Here is a 17,014-nt window from a genome sequence, read left to right on the forward strand (position 1 = left end):
TACATGTCTCTTGTCTTCACCTACCTGCCTATTTAGCTGTGTGTCAAATAATAGTCTTGTTTTGTGTGTGTGTGAGTCAGCACCACAGCACATGCTATGCTTTATTACTGTCTGTTTTCACTGCCTAACAAAATATAAACACTCATAAAAATATGCAGGAAAAATATAAATAATGCATAAAGAGATAAATACTACGTAAAAGTATAAATAAACATGCAAACACCTCTCTAGGTGCCTGCCAGACTCTTTGCCCCTCCTGATTTTTCTTTTATTTCATAAGAATTTTTTAAAAAAATAAAAAATTACTGGGCGGCTGGTATGCTGCAAAGCACAGGGCTGCCCTTCAGCACCATCTTTATTTGGGGTCCAAAGAGCCCTTTTGTGTTTTGGAGCTCACACCCCACTTCTGCCTTGTATTTAGGTTCTTGGGTTGGAATGATCTAAGTGATAAGGGAACCCCTGCCATGGTCCAACCCTGATACTCATTGTCAGTGCTGGCTCCAGGTTTTGGAGGGCCACTGGCAAGACACTCTCAATGTGTCCAACCATGCCTACTCATCATGCCAGCCCTACTCGTTATTTATTTAATTTTTATCCTGCCCTTCATTAGAGGCTCTCAGGGCAGCATACATGGTTCTTCCCACCCTCCCTTTTATCCTCACAACAACCCTGTGAGGTAAGTTAATCTGAGAGGTGGCAGCTAGCTTAAGGCCACCCAGTGAGCTGCATGGCCAAGAAGAGATTTGAACCTGGGTCTCCCCAATCCTAGTCCAATGCTCTAACCCAGCCTTCCCCAACCTGGTGCCCTCCAAATGTTTTGGACAGCAACTCCCAGCATTCTTGACCATTGCCCATGCTGTCTGGCACTGATGGGAGTTGAAGTCCAAAACATCTGGAGGGCACCAGGATGGAGGGAGACTGCTATAACCACTTCACCATGCCGCCTCTCACTGGGTTAGCTCATGCTTGGTTTTCCCATTCCACATACACACGTAGCAAAATGTGCATATGGAGACAGCTGCTTACATATGGGGCGCCACCAACCTCGATAGCTCGCCACGTGACAGTAGAAAACTTGTTGTTAAGAAAGCATGGTGTGTATCGGACATGTAATCAGTCTCTTGTCTAATACATTGCTTCCTAATGTTTGGATGCCATCAATCCTCACCTTTGGCCCTTCTTCGGAAATCTGAAGTCTGAACCAAGCTGCCAAGAATTCCAGTAACACCGTCAGTACTGGTGCTGGTCCAGCAGGGTCATCGGCCGCCATCAAGCTGGAAAATCTGAAGGAGGAGGAAGAAGAAATGAGGAGGAGGGTTGAGCAGAGTAAGGTAGGTGTAGGTTGAAGCTGTTTTCCTGGAGATTAAAATAAAAATTTCCCTTCCCAGCTCTGGAAAGGGAAGCACATTTGTATGGGAAATGCACTAAGACTGGGGTGAAGGTGAGGGAGAAACTAAGAAGTTTAATGGAGAAATGGTAAGAAGTGAAATGGAAAGAACCATGACAAGAGTGTTGGTGTAGACATGGCCATGCAAATCCCTGGATCAGTTTTGCCGTGACTCTTCAGTGATGCGCAACCAGCCTTGTACCATCTATACTGTGCTGTGGATTGCTGTTTGGAAGCCACAGGTGAGGTCCAAATTGCTAAGCAGGACAGTTGCTGATGGGCTTGTCCTCCCAGATGCTGCACGAGATCTGGAGGTATGTCAGTGCAAGGTATCCTGCATCATGCTATATTCCTACTTCAGACGGTACCAAGGACCTTGCAATGCTACTATGTTGGAGTAGGATGTGTATGTGCAGCCTAAGACTTCCTTGGCTGCCACTGGCAGCGTATGCATGTCCTGAGATTCACGCTGCTGTATCTTGGGTTGTATAAAAATGTCATTTCACAATTCATCTGAACGTGGCGAACCCCAAACACGAACAGGAGTGCCTTTTTTCCAAAAGTGTTTGCGCATTCTCAAACTTGCGATTGCATTTGAAAAATGCACATTTTTTAAAACGTGCACTTTGAAATGCACATTAAAAATCCATTTTTATGCTTTAGTCAATGCAGGGAACAGTGCACACTTTTGAAAAATCCACACAGAAATGCAAAGTTTTTCCATTCGAATGAACTGAAAAACAGGCTGCAAACTAAAATGGGAATGAGCCAAGTGAAGTAAAGTTCAGAAAATTTCAGTGAGCTCGAACATCCCTGCTTCTCCCATCCCTAGCTATATAAAGGTAATAGGCCACCATCTAAATATGTCATAATGGGATGGAACGTAGTTACTCTTATTTATTTATTTATTTATTTATTTATTTATTTAATGTATAAATTGCATTTGCCCCCTAGCAGGTGCCCAGGACAATGTACAATAAAAATATCAATAAACTGACCACAACACTAAGAAACACAGGAGCAAAAACCATACAGTAAAATTTGAGAGCAGCATCAAAATTGAAGTGTGTCAAAACATCATACAGTATTACAAGCCCAATGGATCAGAACAGTCTTTACTGCCTGTCTAAAGCAGAAAAAGGAAGGCGCCAATCTTGCCTCTCTTAGGAGGACATTCCACAGTTAGGGTGCTGCTACTGAAAAGGCCCTGTACCCACCAACCTAGCCATTCTAGGTAGTGGGACATACAACACCAACCTAACCATTCTATGTGGTGGGAGATATAACAGAGTCAATGATGATCATGATGATTATGATGATGATAAATTATAGGCTGTTTCCAGTGGAGGCTGGTGGCTCTGATTTTGGTGGGGGTGTGAATCTATTCTGGGTTATAGACATAACCAGCCAGAACTCTAAAGGAGCTATCTTAGGTGCTGAACCTATGTTGGGGGTAGGGTTCAGAGACTTGGATAGCTCCCTTAGTGTTCTGGCTGGCTCTGACTGAAACCCTGAATGTATTTACAGCCCCACTGAAATTGGAGCCACCAGCCTCCACTGTGAGGTTCATGCAACACAGAGGGGGCAAGAAATTTCTAGGCTTAGTTCATTATGACAGGAGGAAAGTATAACACTCCCACATTATGTCCTCTAGGATGAGTACATGGCAGATCTATATCACTTCTCAACCAAGGAGGAGAGCTATGCCAAGTACTTTATCAAGGTAAGTCAATTTGCTTATCTCTGTTCTTCCTTTAGCATTATCCTTACACGTGAAACTGTGTATATACACCATTGTCTTATTTAACCAGAGCCTCATGCGGCGCAGAGTGGTAGGCGGCAGTATTGCAGCCGAAACTCTCCCCACGACCTGAGTTCGATCCCAGCGGAAGCCGGGTCTCGGGTAGCCGGCTCAGGTCGACTCAGCCCTCCATCCTTCCAAGGTCGGTAAAATGAGTACCCAGCTTGCTGGGGGAAAGGTAGTCACGACTGGGGAAGGCAATGGCAAACCACCCCGCTACAGTCTGCCATGAAAACGCCAGCGCAAGCGGTGTCCCTCCAGGGGTCAGCAATGACCTGGTGCTTGCACAGGAGGAACCTTTCCTTCCTTTCCCTTATTTAACTAGAGTTTATCTCGAACCTTGTTGGACCTCTTTTAGCCCAAGGACCAAATTAATTTTCAGTGAAGCATTTGGGGGGTTGCATGGGGCGTGAAAGCAAAAGGGACAGGCCCCAAAGTACAAAAAATATCAGCATATTGCAGCCAGTGGAGTCTGGTGGCTCCACTGTCAGTAGGTCAGTAAATCCACTCCAGGTTTCAGTCAGAACCAGTCAGAACTCTAGAGGAGCTATCCAAGGAGTTCTGACTTGTTCTGGCTGAAACTCGGAGCAGATTCACTGCCCCACTGACATTGGAGCCACCAGCCTCCACTGATTGTAGCTTAACGCTGTTACTGCCAGACTGCCAGTAAGTAAGCATTAGGGTATGCATTTTAACCGTTTAGAAAGGGGGGACAGCAGAAAAGTCCCTAATCAAATGATTAGTGGTTGGGGAAAAGGGGTGGGGTCAGGGGAAGGGTGGGTAGCCATTGGGGAAACCCTAGGGGGCTGGATTGGGCTGGTTTTTGGTCTTCCGTTAAGGCCTTTCCCCTGCCATCTGCCGCTACTTGGAAAAGAGCCATCCTCATAACCATCCATCTAATCCCTCTTTGATCTCATGCCATACCTCCTGAAGATGACCCACTCTCTTGGGGTTGATGGGACTTGCAGGTGAGAAAAAACACCAATCAGAATAAAGCTGATAAATAAAGCATAAATAAAGAGAGCTTCAGCTATAGGGTGCTATAGAAATGAATGAATGAATGAATGAATGAATGAATGAATACAATTATACACTTTCTATCTGGCAGTTGCTGGAAAATCAAGCCGAATACCACCAGAAGTCTCTGGGCTCTCTGGCTGCTACCTTGGCAGAGCTGAAGGAGACTCACAACCAGCCAGGTACAAGCTAAGCTGCAACTTTTGATGTGGCACCTTGGGGATGAGTTGGTTCCTGTTGTGTCAGTGCAGAATTTGGGGATGGGAGTGGAAGGACTTACAAGTGCAGTGTGTATTGGCAATAGTCCAATTGTTCTTGCTTTGCTGGAGGTGTCTTCTATCTCCTCCAGTATGTACGTCATCATATTTCATGGATGGGCGTTGTATTGCGCTGTGTGTAGTGATAGATTTTGAAGTGCAGGCATTCATCATGACCATTCCCATAGCCACACCCCCGAGGAGAGTCCAGGCAGATGCATTGATTCATAGGAACAAACCATTTCTAATAATTTTATATCCACCAGGAGCAGATCTTTTGTAAAGCTCATGGTTCTTGATTGTCCATTCAAGACCAAACCACTGCAAGGTACTTTGCATTACAACAGGGAACAATGTATTTGTTGTTGGGAAAATTCATCCCGCACCCCCAGCCCCAGCTACTGTGGGGATTGTAGCTACATTCAGAAGGAACAGGGAATTCTTGGGAGGGCAGATTTCAGCACGTCTGCTAACAGAAACGTGCCGGTGTGGTGTCTCTGTGAGCCGTGTCTCCACTACACCACTTGTGTGCACGGTGCATTACAGGTGGATCACCTGCTGTCACTTAGACAAAACTGCCCTTCTATGTGGGGCATTTGTCATGAATGAGGAAGCCTTGGTAACGGCATAAGGAAGATGGGAAGGGCGCAGGTAGCATGCAAAGTACAAATCTCTGCCCGCGAGTTCTGTAGTCTTCTCCTGCAGACACTGTTGTACCCCTGCATGTTGGGGAACATCTCTCTTTGACCATGAGGTCTAGAGATTTGCTTTTCTTCTTTTGAAGATTTTTGGGTACCTGTGACAGATCATAGATTTTTGCATGACTTTGAAGAACAGCCACAGCTCTGTAATCTTGAACTGTAGAGGCAAAGCTAGAATAAATGTGAATATTGTACACTGTCTTCACATGATGGAAGCTGGCATTGGATGCAGCTTCTTGGGGGGGGGGGTGACATACTGTGGGTATGTACACAGCACAATGAGGGGTCTCTCATTCACCTAGGATCCAAAGAGGGTTGATCCTGCAGAACGATGTGTGGTCATGTCCCTGAAATAGACTCTTACAAGCCAGTGAAATATTGGACTTGGACCTAAGACACCCAGGATCAAGTTCTCACTCAACCCTAAAAGGGTCATTGGGTGACCTTGGAGCAGACACCCAGTCCTCAGCCTATCCTGCCTTACAGCTTGTTGTGAGATGAACATGTGATTACCCCAAGGATCAGTGGACGCTGGTGGCTCCGATGTCAGTGGGGCAGTGAATCCGTTCCAGGTTTCCAGTCAGAACTCTAGAGGAGCTATTCACGGTGCAAAGCACCTTGGATGGCTCCTTTAGAGTTCTGACTGGTTCTGACTGAAACCTGGGGCGGATTCCCTGCCCCACTGACATCGGAGCCACCAGCCTCCATTGCCAAGGATGCTGCTGTCTTCTCTTTTGGCTAATGGTGTTGGTGATTCAGATATGATTGCACTGTTGATAGCAGCTTCGTATGGGAAGGCAGCAGCCTTTGTCACTCCATGGTGCAGCACTGGAAAGGGCTTAAAACATGTGAGACAGGAGGACTTGTGGGCACGGGTGTTGCTAGGCCCAGGCCCAGAATCGGTTTCCGATGGCCCTGTATCTATTCCCCACAGACATAAGTGTCCATTGGTGTGAATGGAAAGGGTTTTTTTTCTCAGCTTAACTGCCATGCTGGGGAGTGGGGGCAATTTTCAAAGAGGATTGCAGCTGGGGATAGACTTACCTCATGCTGCAACACCCCCGCCCCCACACAAGGCAACTAAGCTTAGGAAATAATCTTTCCACTGGTGCCAATGAGATATTTTTCCTCAGGTTAGCTATTGGGGGGGGGGGAATTTCCATGGGGATCACAGTTAAGGAGGGAAAGGTTACCCTCTTTCCTCTGTGCACTCTGGCCCCCCAAAATGCCCCCTTCTCATGGTGGTTAGCTTAGGAAAGACACCTTGCATTGACACCAATGGAAAGATTAGGCCCCAATTAAACATTGCCTGGCAACACCTCTGCTTATGGATCCTGTAGTGTAGAAAGCCTGGCTTGGCAGTTGCCCTGAAAGATGGCACCCCATGATGGCTGAGGAGGAATGGCTTGTGTGTGTCTCCCATGCAGCTTACCTGTGGTGCGGCTAGGTAATTTTAGACCATGGGCTTAATGATCTTATGGAGGGGGCCCTTAAGCTGTGTATATTCAGCTGTGAAGCGCACAATGAGCATTTATCTCCTTCCCCCTCCTCCCCCACTGCCATTCCATGTTTTACCACTGCTTCTATGTTCCTGATAATGTTAACACAAAAACAAAAGTTGGACAGTCCTGATAAAAAAGAAAGACTCTGAGTGTATGCAGTTTTGCATTTTAAACCCACTTAAATCCCGACTACAGGAATAAAATGGAATTTGCTTCTGCCACCCTGATGCCCGCGTCAGCTGCCACTCTCTGGGTAGTCATGTGTGGGCAGTAGCTGCACCATTGGCTCCTACTAACAAAAGCCACATATTGATTGCTTGTTCCTCATGCTTGGTTCCTTCCCCTCCTTCCTCCTGTTTTCCAGACTCCCCATTCCCAAGAGATGCAGCCGTGCCCGGGGTGTATGGGATGCCGCTGGAGACTCATCTGAAGGCTTCTGGGCGGGAGATTGCTCTCCCCATTGAAGCCTGTGTCATGATGCTGCTCACATCGGGGATGCAGGAAGAGGTAGGAGGTGCCGCCCACTCTGCCCAGTCTTTCCTTTGCCACAGATCTCCTGGCCTCACCCCTGTTCTCCTTTCCACTCTCTAGGGGCTCTTCCGGTTGGCAGCTGGAGCGTCAGTGCTGAAGAAACTGAAGTATAGTCTTGCCCTTGGCTCAAGCATGCTGGATGAATTCTATACAGACCCTCATGCTGTGGCAGGTAGGGACTGAAAAGTTTAGAACCGCCTTCCTCAACCTGGTGCCTTCCAGATGTGTTGGAGTACAACTCCCCGCATCTGCCAGCCAGCCATGCTGACTGGGAGATGCTGGGAGTTGTACAGCAACACATCTGGAGGGCTGGTTTAGAAATAGCAGCATGACTCAGTCTCTCTCTCTCTCTCTCTCTCTCTCTCTCTCTGACTAAGCATGTGTGATCCATCTCTGAATCCATGTCTGTTTGCTTCCACTCTCAGGTGCCCTCAAATGTTACCTGCGAGAACTGCCCCAGCCTCTGATGACCTTTGAACTCTATGATGATTGGCTCAAAGTTGCCAGGTAAGTTAGAACTAGAGAGACAGGTGTTCTTCTTACAGGTTACACTCGTTATGGTTTCATCTCAATGCTAAGATGAGCTTAATATAACTAGCAAATGCCCTGTATTGTTGCCTATGCTGGCAACAACTAGAACCAGTTGCAAACCACACTGGAAATTAAATTTGCACAGGTCGGCCTGCACTGTGCTGCAGAGGGGCAAATGTTCTCATAAGTGAACAAGGTATAAGGCTGTTAAGAAGGATGAGTCCACCTTCCAACTGGGTTTTTAAAAATGGGCGCTACGTACTTGGCTTAAGGCTTCAGTTCTGTGCACATTTACCTGGGAGTAAGCCCCTTTGAACAAAGTGAAACTGACTTCTGAGGGCCAAACTACATGATATGCAGGATAACTACACTGGATCTTGCAACATTTCTGTTTATGCTTTACAGTAGGGGCTGAGGCATGGTCCCAGATTTGATTAGAGCACTAGGGGTGTGGTTTTTTTTTAACCCGTTAACTATTTTCCCAATCTTAGGGTACAATCCGATGCATGTTTTAGACAGAAAAAGTCCTACAACTCCCAGTATCCCCCAGCATAGATGGCTGGGGAATGCTGGGACTTGTAGGGCTTTTTTCTGTCTAAACATGCATAGCATTGCACCCTAAAACCCCATCCCCACCAAAAGCTGCTATTTGCCCCACTGGAGAAAACTCTGTCCGTTTGGCCACAGCACGGCTCCCCCCCTAGACATGGAGAGTGGATTGATGAGGAAAATGGCACAGAAAAATGGTTGAACACCCTTCCCCCAACACCACTGCTCCCAATGGCCATGCTGGCTGAGGATGATGGGAGTTGTAGGCCAACACATCTGGAGGGCACCAGCTTGGGAAAGACTATCCTAGTGGGGGAATGCCCTTTCCTTCTGAAACTGCTTTGGCCTTCTCCCCTCTCCTTAAAGGGGAATAACCCCCTCTTTTTCCACATTCTTCCTTTTCAGCCTCAAAGAGCCAGAGACTCGACTGGAGTACCTCAGGGACACTTGCAACCGTCTCCCTAAGGACAACTACAACAACATGAGGTGTGGCACACCTATCAGTATTTAAGACTTTAAAGAATAAGTTTTAATTTTAAAAGTTTTACTATAATGTTGTAACAATATTATATTATTGGGTGTCTCTGAGGCTGCCTTTGCCCTAAAAAAAAGAAAGAAAAAAGCCTGACAGTCCTCCCATTGTGGATCGTTTCCGCATTTACAGTCGGCTCCCACACAGTGACCGTGTGATTGCTGAGAGGGGAAGTTTTAATTTTCAAGGTTCCATAGAGATCAATGAAACTGCTCCATAACAATCTGACTTAAATCATTATTTCTGGATCCTTTTGTGATGGAATAACCAGGAAATGCCTCTAGATGTGCCCTGGAGGTTGATGACGTCATGAAAAGGATCCGTGACTGAGCAATCTCATTAGCAGGATAAAAGCTCCATGTGAAGAAGCCCTATGTTTCTCTTTTGTTCACCACTTGGGTCCAGAAGGGCAGCTTATAAATATTCAAATAAATACATGCATAAAAGCAAATAAATAAATAAACTGGGTCAGTCTTCCCCAGTCTGGCACCCTCCAGATATTGGACTGCAACTCCCATAATTGCAGGCTCAGAATTGCAGGAGTCGCAGCCCAACACATCTGGAGGACTTTGGGTTGGGGAAGACTGAACTAGGTCGTGCTTATCCCAGTGTTGTCATTTGCCATATCATTTTCTGTTTGGCATGCAGCAGTGGCACAGGAGCCCTGCAAGAAAATCAAGTTAACCTTTCCCTGGTTGTACTAATTACACTTTCCTAACAGGTATCTGATCCGGTTTTTAGCCAAGCTGGCTGAACATCAGGAAGTGAATAAAATGACTCCTAGCAACATTGCCATTGTCCTAGGGCCTAACCTGCTGTGGCCCCAACAGACTGATGGGTAATGTATAAAGTGCCTGGGAGACCATGTCCTCTATTTCTTTCACATATTTTTAAGTAAATGTCAATTCTAGAAATATGCATACATCATGGCTGCACTCTGTTTGGGGATGGTGCAGCATACCGCTCAAAGACTGGTTCCTCCTTGAATCTTAAAGATCTAATTCCTAAATTTACAGGGGTGGGCAACTTGGGGCCCTCCAGATGTTTTGCCCTAGAACTCCCATCATCCCTAGCCACCGTAGCCAGTGATGAGGGATGATGGGAATTGTAGGCCAAAACACCGGGAGGGCCACAAGTTGCCCACCATGCCCTAAAACATCCCTGAATTTAATTCTCTTGTAAGAAGCACCATGCTGGATCAAACCAAAAGCCTATCTAGTTCAGCATATTCTATACCCACCGTGGCCAACCAGATGCCCCAATGGGAAGCCCATGTGCAGGACATGAGTGCAATGGCACCCTCCTGCTCATGTTCCCTAGCAACTGGTATTCAAAGCCATACTGCCTCTGGTACTGGAGGTAACATATACGTAGCCTCATGACCAGTAGCCATGGATAGCCTTTTCCTACCACCTCCTGTTGCACTAACTAGATCTCCCTTCACATTCTGTCTTGGGGCCAGAAGAGACATTATGTTAAATCGGGATCTAGCAGCTACACCTTTTCATTTTTATTTTAGAGTAAGCGCAGGGGCCCCTTCATGGATCACTGCCTTGTTGTGGTGAAGAGGCTTGCGTAACTCAGTGAAGCCATAAGCTATGCCGTGCAGGGCCACCCAAGACAGACAGGTCATGGCGGAGAGTTCTGACAAAATGTGGTCCACTGGAGAAGGAAATGGCAACCCACTCCGGTATTCTTGCCAAGAAAACCCTATGGAATGTATCACAAGGCTAAAAGATATGATGCCAGAAGATGAGCCCCTCAGGTTGGAAGGTGTCCAATATACTACTGGGAAAGAGCAGAGGGAATTTCCAAGTAGCGCCAGAAAGAGTGAAGCGGATGGGCCAAAGCCAAAAGGACACTCAGCTGTAGATGTGTCTGGTGGTGAAAAGAAAATCCGATGCTGTAAAGAACAATATTGTTTAGGAACCTGGAATGTAAGATCAATGAATCAAGGTAAGCTGGAGGTGGTCAAACACGAGATGGCAAGATTGAACATCGACATCTTGGGAATCAGTGAACTAAAATGGACAAGCATGGGCGAATTTAATTCAGGTGACCATCGTATCTACTACTGTGGGCAAGAATCCCTTAGAAGAAATGGAGTAGCACTCATAGTCAACAAAAGGGTGGGAAAAGCAGTACTGCGGTACAATCTCAAAAACGATAGAATGATCTCAGTACGAATCCAAGGCAAACCATTCAACATCACAGTAATTCAAGTCTATGCCCCAACCACTGATGCCGAAGAAGCTGAGGTTGATCGGTTCAATGAAGACCTACAACACCTTCTAGAACTAACACCAAAAAAAGATGTCCTCTTCATCATAGGGGATTGGAATGCTAAAGTAGGAAGTCAAGAAATCACCGGGATAACAGGCAAGCATGGCCTTGGTGTACAAAATGAAGCAGGACAAAGGCTAATAGAGTTTTGCCAAGAGAACACGCTGATCATAGCAAACACTCTTTTCCAACAGCACAAGAGGCGACTCTACACATGGACATCACCAGATGGTCAATATCGAAATCAGATTGATTATGTCCTTTGCAGCCAAAGATGGAGAAGCTCTATACAGTGAGTCAAAACAAGACCTGGAGCTGACTGTGGCTCAGATCGTGAGCTTCTTATCACAAAATTTCAGCTTAAATTGAAGAACGTAGGGAAAACCACCAAACCATTCAGGTATGGCCTAAATCATATCCCTTATGAATATACAGTGGAGGTGAGGAATAGATTTCAGGGATTAGACCTGATAGACAGAGTGCCTGAGGAACTATGGACGGAGGTCCGTAACATTGTTCAGGAGGCAGCAACGAAATCCATCCCAAAGAAAAAGAAATGCAAGAAAGCAAATTGGCTGTCTGATGAGGCTTTACAAGTAGCTGAGGAAAGAAGGGAAGCGAAAAGCAAGGGAGAAAGGGGAAGATATACCCAACTGAATGCAGAGTTCCAGAGAATAGCAAGAAAACAAGAAGGCCTTCTTAAATGAACAATGCAAAGAAATCGAGGAAAACAATAGCATGGAAAAGACTAGAGATCTCTTCAAGAAAATTGGAGATCTCAAGGGAATGTTTTGTGCAAAGATGGGCATGATAAAGGACAAAGAAGGCAGGGACCTAACAGAAGCAGATGAGATTAAGAAGAGGTGGAAAGAATACACAGAAGAATTATACAGGAAAGATCTTAATGTCCCTGATAGCCATGATAGTGCGGTCATGGAACTTGAGCCGGACATCCTAGAGAGTGAAGTCAAGTGGGCCCTAGGAAGCATTAGTAACAACAAAACTAGCGGAGATGACAGTATTACAGCTGAGCTATTTAAGATCCTAAAAGATGATGCTGTTAAAATGCTGCACTCAATATGCCAACAAATTTGGAACACTCAACAATGGCCACAAGACTGGAAAAGGTCAGTTTACATTCCAATTCCAAAGAAGGGCAATGCCAAAGAGTGCTCAAACTACCGTACAATTGTGCTCATTTCACATGCCAGCAAGGTTATGCTCAAAATCCTACAAGCTAGACTTCAGCAGTATGTGAACCGAGAATTACCGGAAGTACAAGCAGGGTTTCGAAGAGGCAGAGGAACTAGAGATCAGATCGCCAACATTCGCTGGATCATGGAGAAAGCAAGAAAATTCCAGAAAAACATCTATTTCTGCTTCATTGACTACGCTAAAGCCTTTGATTGTGTGGATCACAACAAACTGTGGCAAATTCTTAAAGGGATGGGAGTACCAGACCACCTTACCTGTCTCCTGAGAAACCTGTACGAGGGTCAAGAAGCAACAGTAAGAACCGGACATGGAACAACCGATTGGTTCAAAATTGGGAAAGGAGTATGACAAGGCTGTATATTGTCGCCCTGCTTATTTTATTTATATGCAGAGTACATCATGAGAAATGCTGGGTTGGATGAATCACAGGTCGGAATTAAGATTGCCGGGAGAATTATCAACAACCTCAGATACACAGACGATACCACCCTAATGGCAGAAAGCGAAGAGGATCTAAAGAGCCTGTTGTTGAGGGTGAAAGAGGAGAGTGCAAAAGCTGGTTTGAAACTCAACATTAAAAAAACTAAAATCATGGCATCTGGCCCCATCACTTCCTGGCATATGGAAGGGGAAGAAATGGAAGCAGTGACAGATTTTACTTTCTTGGGCTCCAAGATCACTGCAAACGGTGACTGTAGCCATGAAATTAAAAGACGCTTGCTCCTTGGGAGGAAAGCTATGGCAAACCTAGACAGCATAGTAAGAAGCAGAGACATCACCTTGCCGACAAAGGTTCGTATAATCAAAGCTATTATTTTCCCAGTAGTAATGTATGGCTGTGAGAGCTGGACTATAAGGAAGGCTGAGCGCCGAAGAATCGATGCTTTCGAACTGTGGTGCTGGAGAAGACTCTTACAAGTCCCCTGGACTGCAAGGAGGTCAAATCAGTCCATCCTAAAGGAAATCAACCCTGACTGCTCATTGGAAGGACAGATACTGAAGCTGAAGCTCAAATATTTTGGCCACCTAATGCGAAGAGAAAAGTCACTGGAAAAGACCCTGATGCTGGGAAAGACTGAAGGCAAAAGGAGAAGGGGACGGCAGAGGATGAGATGGCTAGATAGCATCACCGATGCAATGAATATGGACTTGAGCACACTCCGGGAGAAAGCACAGGATAGGAAGGCCTGGCGTGCTATGGTCCATGGGGTCACGAAGAGTCGGACATGACTGAACGACTGAACAACAACAACAAGTGCAGGGGGCCAGATCTGGTTCAGAGCCCCAGCATAGGGGGTAGGGAGGCTTTTAAGATCTGGATTGAGGCCCCTGTGCCTGCTCCAGAGTAAAAATAAAAAAGATGTACCTTCTAGATACAGTAATGTCTCTTTTGATCCTCAGGATAGAATATTGCTGTCAGCTCCTTGCTCCAGATTGGCTCATAGTGTGGCCACTTGTGAATCACTAAAGAAGAAGACCTGCGTCACCCCCCAAAAGAAGACATTGATTTGCATAAAATGTGCATATGCTCATTTATATGTATAGATGCAAATTTAGAAATAATAATGATAATTTAAATAGAAATACAGCACATCTCACCACAGTGTAGAAGATTGTGACCAGGTGACCTGTGTGCCTTGCTCAGTCTGCTGTCCAGGTGCTGCTGATGGGCAACTGTAAGACCCAGCTCTTCCTTCTGATGGATCTTTATCTTTATACTGCACTTGGACTAGACAGATCTTCAAAAAGAGGACAGTCCTCTGGCAGCCCTTTGAAGAGAGGAGTGTCTTCTGCAAAATAGGACACATGGCCACCCTATTGGCTCAGCTGCTGAGTTTCTCCTTCCCCTGAAAACCATAAAAATTCAGAAAGCAGAAGCCACTTGAGAGATGTTACTTCCTGAAGCCTGGGTATGTGGCAGCCATTTTGTTCTGTTGTGAAGGAGAAGGCAGCATTCTGGCTCTCTGCATCTCTGCCTCTTGCAGTAACCTGCCATTACTACACTGAACCAAGGAGCAGAGTCAGTTTAGTACCATATAAAGTTATTCACATGAATTAACATGACTCTCTTATAACATATAATCCCCAGCTCTGCAGTTTCTTAAAACACTGGCACATGAATAATGTAATGAATGTGGTCAGGGCGGGGTGTGTGTGTGCTTATCTGCAAATATTTATATGCAAAAGTATTTGAGATAATTAGGTCAAAAGGGGAGGAAAGATAGATGTCTATATGCAAGAACAGGGAAGAATGGGGGAAAGGACAGGGCAGTACAAAGCTATCTACAGTTGTACCCTAGTATCTTTCCTCCACCTCCAGCAGGGTTGTCAGATCTGAACACTAAAAAGTCTCTTATATGTGGAATGCAGAATTCCACTGGGTGCACTCTCTCTAATGGAAAACCCTACAATGGATTAAATTCTCATTTCTGTGCAGTTTTATGCATTGTGACTAATTGGCAAAGTATGTCAGTGACGAAACCGTAGAGGAGAACTTAGGACAAACAGACCATGTGGGATGTTGGCTTCATCATTTGCTTAACATTGTTCATGTTGGCTTCTCTTAACCAGGTGCCAGGTGCAGTTAGACATGGCTTCTGTTTCCTCCATCCAAGTTGTGGGAGTTGTGGAACCCCTGATACAAAATGCTGAGATCCTCTTCCCAGGAGGTATTTGTTGGCCTGAAATATTTGACCTTGCCTAGTGGGACTGAGAGCAACTCAATTAGAGCTATGCTGGTATGACTGGGAATAGGAAAAGGTTCTTTGTGGCCATAGTTACTGTGACAGGGCCAGCATCAAAGGTAGGCATGATCAGGCACCTGCCAAGGGCCCACACTCCAGCAGGGGCCCACTGGCAAGAGCTCCCTAGAGTTGCTCCTCCTCTCTACCACTGCAGCCTGCTTGTTCACCTGCCTCCCACTTCAGCCCAGACAACAGAGATGGTGAGAAGGAGGAGCAGTAGATGCCACGGCCTACTTGCTCACAGACTCTCTGCCAGTCAGACAAGCAAATGGTAGCAATAATGAGAAAGAAGATGAGGAGCAATCGTAGCTGGTGACAATGGCAATGAGAAGGTAGACTTGCTGAGGGAGGAGGGATATTGAGGGTGTCTTGCCACCGACCCTCAAAAACCTGGAACCAGCACTGACTGTGGAAAAGCCTGTGTGTGCTCTGATGAGTAATGATGTGCTGCAATATCCCATAGAGTTCTCTTTCTCTTGTTTTCAAGTTTCATTATCAAGGAACAGGGATTGCAATCCATATGTAAACGACAGTAGTTAAGGCTCTTATTATCCAGGGGCAGAATGAGAGCAGCAGAAAATAATATCTTAACACTCTTATCAAGGTTCGTGGTGATCTTTTGTTATTTGTGAAGCATCTTAAAAGCAAGATGCTGCACAGAGGTGGATTTTTTTTTAAAGTTGTACAGCCGAAAAGCTGTTTGAAAAACTGTCCTTGGAGAAGGACTTACATTAGAGGTAGTACCAAGAACTGCATAGGAATCATAACTTCATTGAATTGTCACAATTTCCAAAGGAGGACCTGTTATAGCAAAAACAACAAAGAGTCTTGTGGCACCTTAAAGACTGTTTAGGGCACAATCCTATGTATGCTTAGACAGAGAAAAGACCTACAACTCCCAGCATGCCCCAGCCAGCAATGCTGGAGCATGCTGGGAGTTGTAGGCCTTTTCTCTGTCTAAGCATACATAGGATTGCACCCTTAGTAAAATACGCAGAAAGTGCCTTCATGGCATTCCATCCAAATGTGTCTTTCCACTTCAGGGCTGAGTCTGAAAAAAAAAAGTGTTGCAGCGTTACACTAGAAGCTTACTATGGATGGTGCTGTTGAGCCTGTTCTTATCTTATTTATTTACTTACTTACTTACTTACTTACTTACTTACTTACATACTATACCCCAATAACCAAAGTTATCTGGATGGTGTACAAAACATTCAAAACATACAGTAGAAATATTAAAACAAAAAATAAAAACAGCACAGAATAAAACAAAAATAAAAACAGCAGCAAAGAATAAAACCATTATATCATAAAACCAGGTTAAAACCAGCAGCAGAATAGAGTACTAAAAACGCTAAAAGCAGTTCTTAAAATGCCTGGTAGAGTTAAAAGGTCTTCACCTGTTGCTAAGAAGCCCATAATGTAGGTGCCCGGAGAGCCTCTCTGGAGAGAACATTCCACAAACAGTGCCACCACTGAAAAGGCCCTCTCTCTACTAGCCACCCACCTTGCTTTATTTGGTGGGGCAGCTGGAGGAGGACCTCAAATGATAATGTCCAGGTATGTAAATATTGGAGGAGAAATTCCTTCAGGTGATCTGCGTCCAAGCTGTTTAGGGCTTTAAAGATTAAATCCAGCACTTTGAAATGGGCCCAGAAACAGACTGGCAGCCAGTGCAGATGGAGAAGTACTGGCATAATATGATCATGTCAACCAGTCCCAGTTAGCAGTCTAGCTGCCTAGTTTTGAACTTACGAAATTTCTGGACCATTTTCAAAGGCAGGCCCATGTATAACACGTTGCAATAATCTAAGTAGGGTGTTGCCAGAGCATGAATAAATGTTACAAAGCTATTTCTGTCCACCTAGGGCCATAGTTGCTATATCAGCCTAAGCTAATAAAAGGCATTCTGAGCCACTGAGGCCACCTATCCCTCTAATGACAATGAAGGCTCTAAGAGCACT

At 45.4% G+C, this 17,014-nt stretch overlaps 1 protein-coding gene across 3 annotated transcripts in view; it reads left to right on the forward strand.

Annotated features, from left to right (window-relative positions):
- The window catches only part of SH3BP1 (SH3 domain binding protein 1), a 57,569-nt gene that overhangs the window by 28,705 nt on the left and 11,850 nt on the right, over positions 1–17,014 (forward strand). For all 3 annotated transcript variants that reach the window (XM_084809750.1, XM_084809748.1, XM_084809749.1), the window contains 9 exons: positions 1,196–1,331; positions 3,042–3,110; positions 4,297–4,387; positions 7,030–7,172; positions 7,257–7,368; positions 7,622–7,703; positions 8,682–8,762; positions 9,530–9,646; positions 14,878–14,975. In XM_084809750.1, coding sequence (XP_084665876.1) covers positions 1,196–1,331; positions 3,042–3,110; positions 4,297–4,387; positions 7,030–7,172; positions 7,257–7,368; positions 7,622–7,703; positions 8,682–8,762; positions 9,530–9,646; positions 14,878–14,975 — 929 coding nt within the window. The remainder of the gene's footprint in view (positions 1–1,195; positions 1,332–3,041; positions 3,111–4,296; positions 4,388–7,029; positions 7,173–7,256; positions 7,369–7,621; positions 7,704–8,681; positions 8,763–9,529; positions 9,647–14,877; positions 14,976–17,014) is intronic.

Source organism: Heloderma suspectum, chromosome 7 (assembly GCF_057233095.1).
Source record: "Heloderma suspectum isolate Gila_16-S chromosome 7, 16-S_ref, whole genome shotgun sequence".
NCBI lineage: Eukaryota > Metazoa > Chordata > Lepidosauria > Squamata > Helodermatidae > Heloderma > Heloderma suspectum.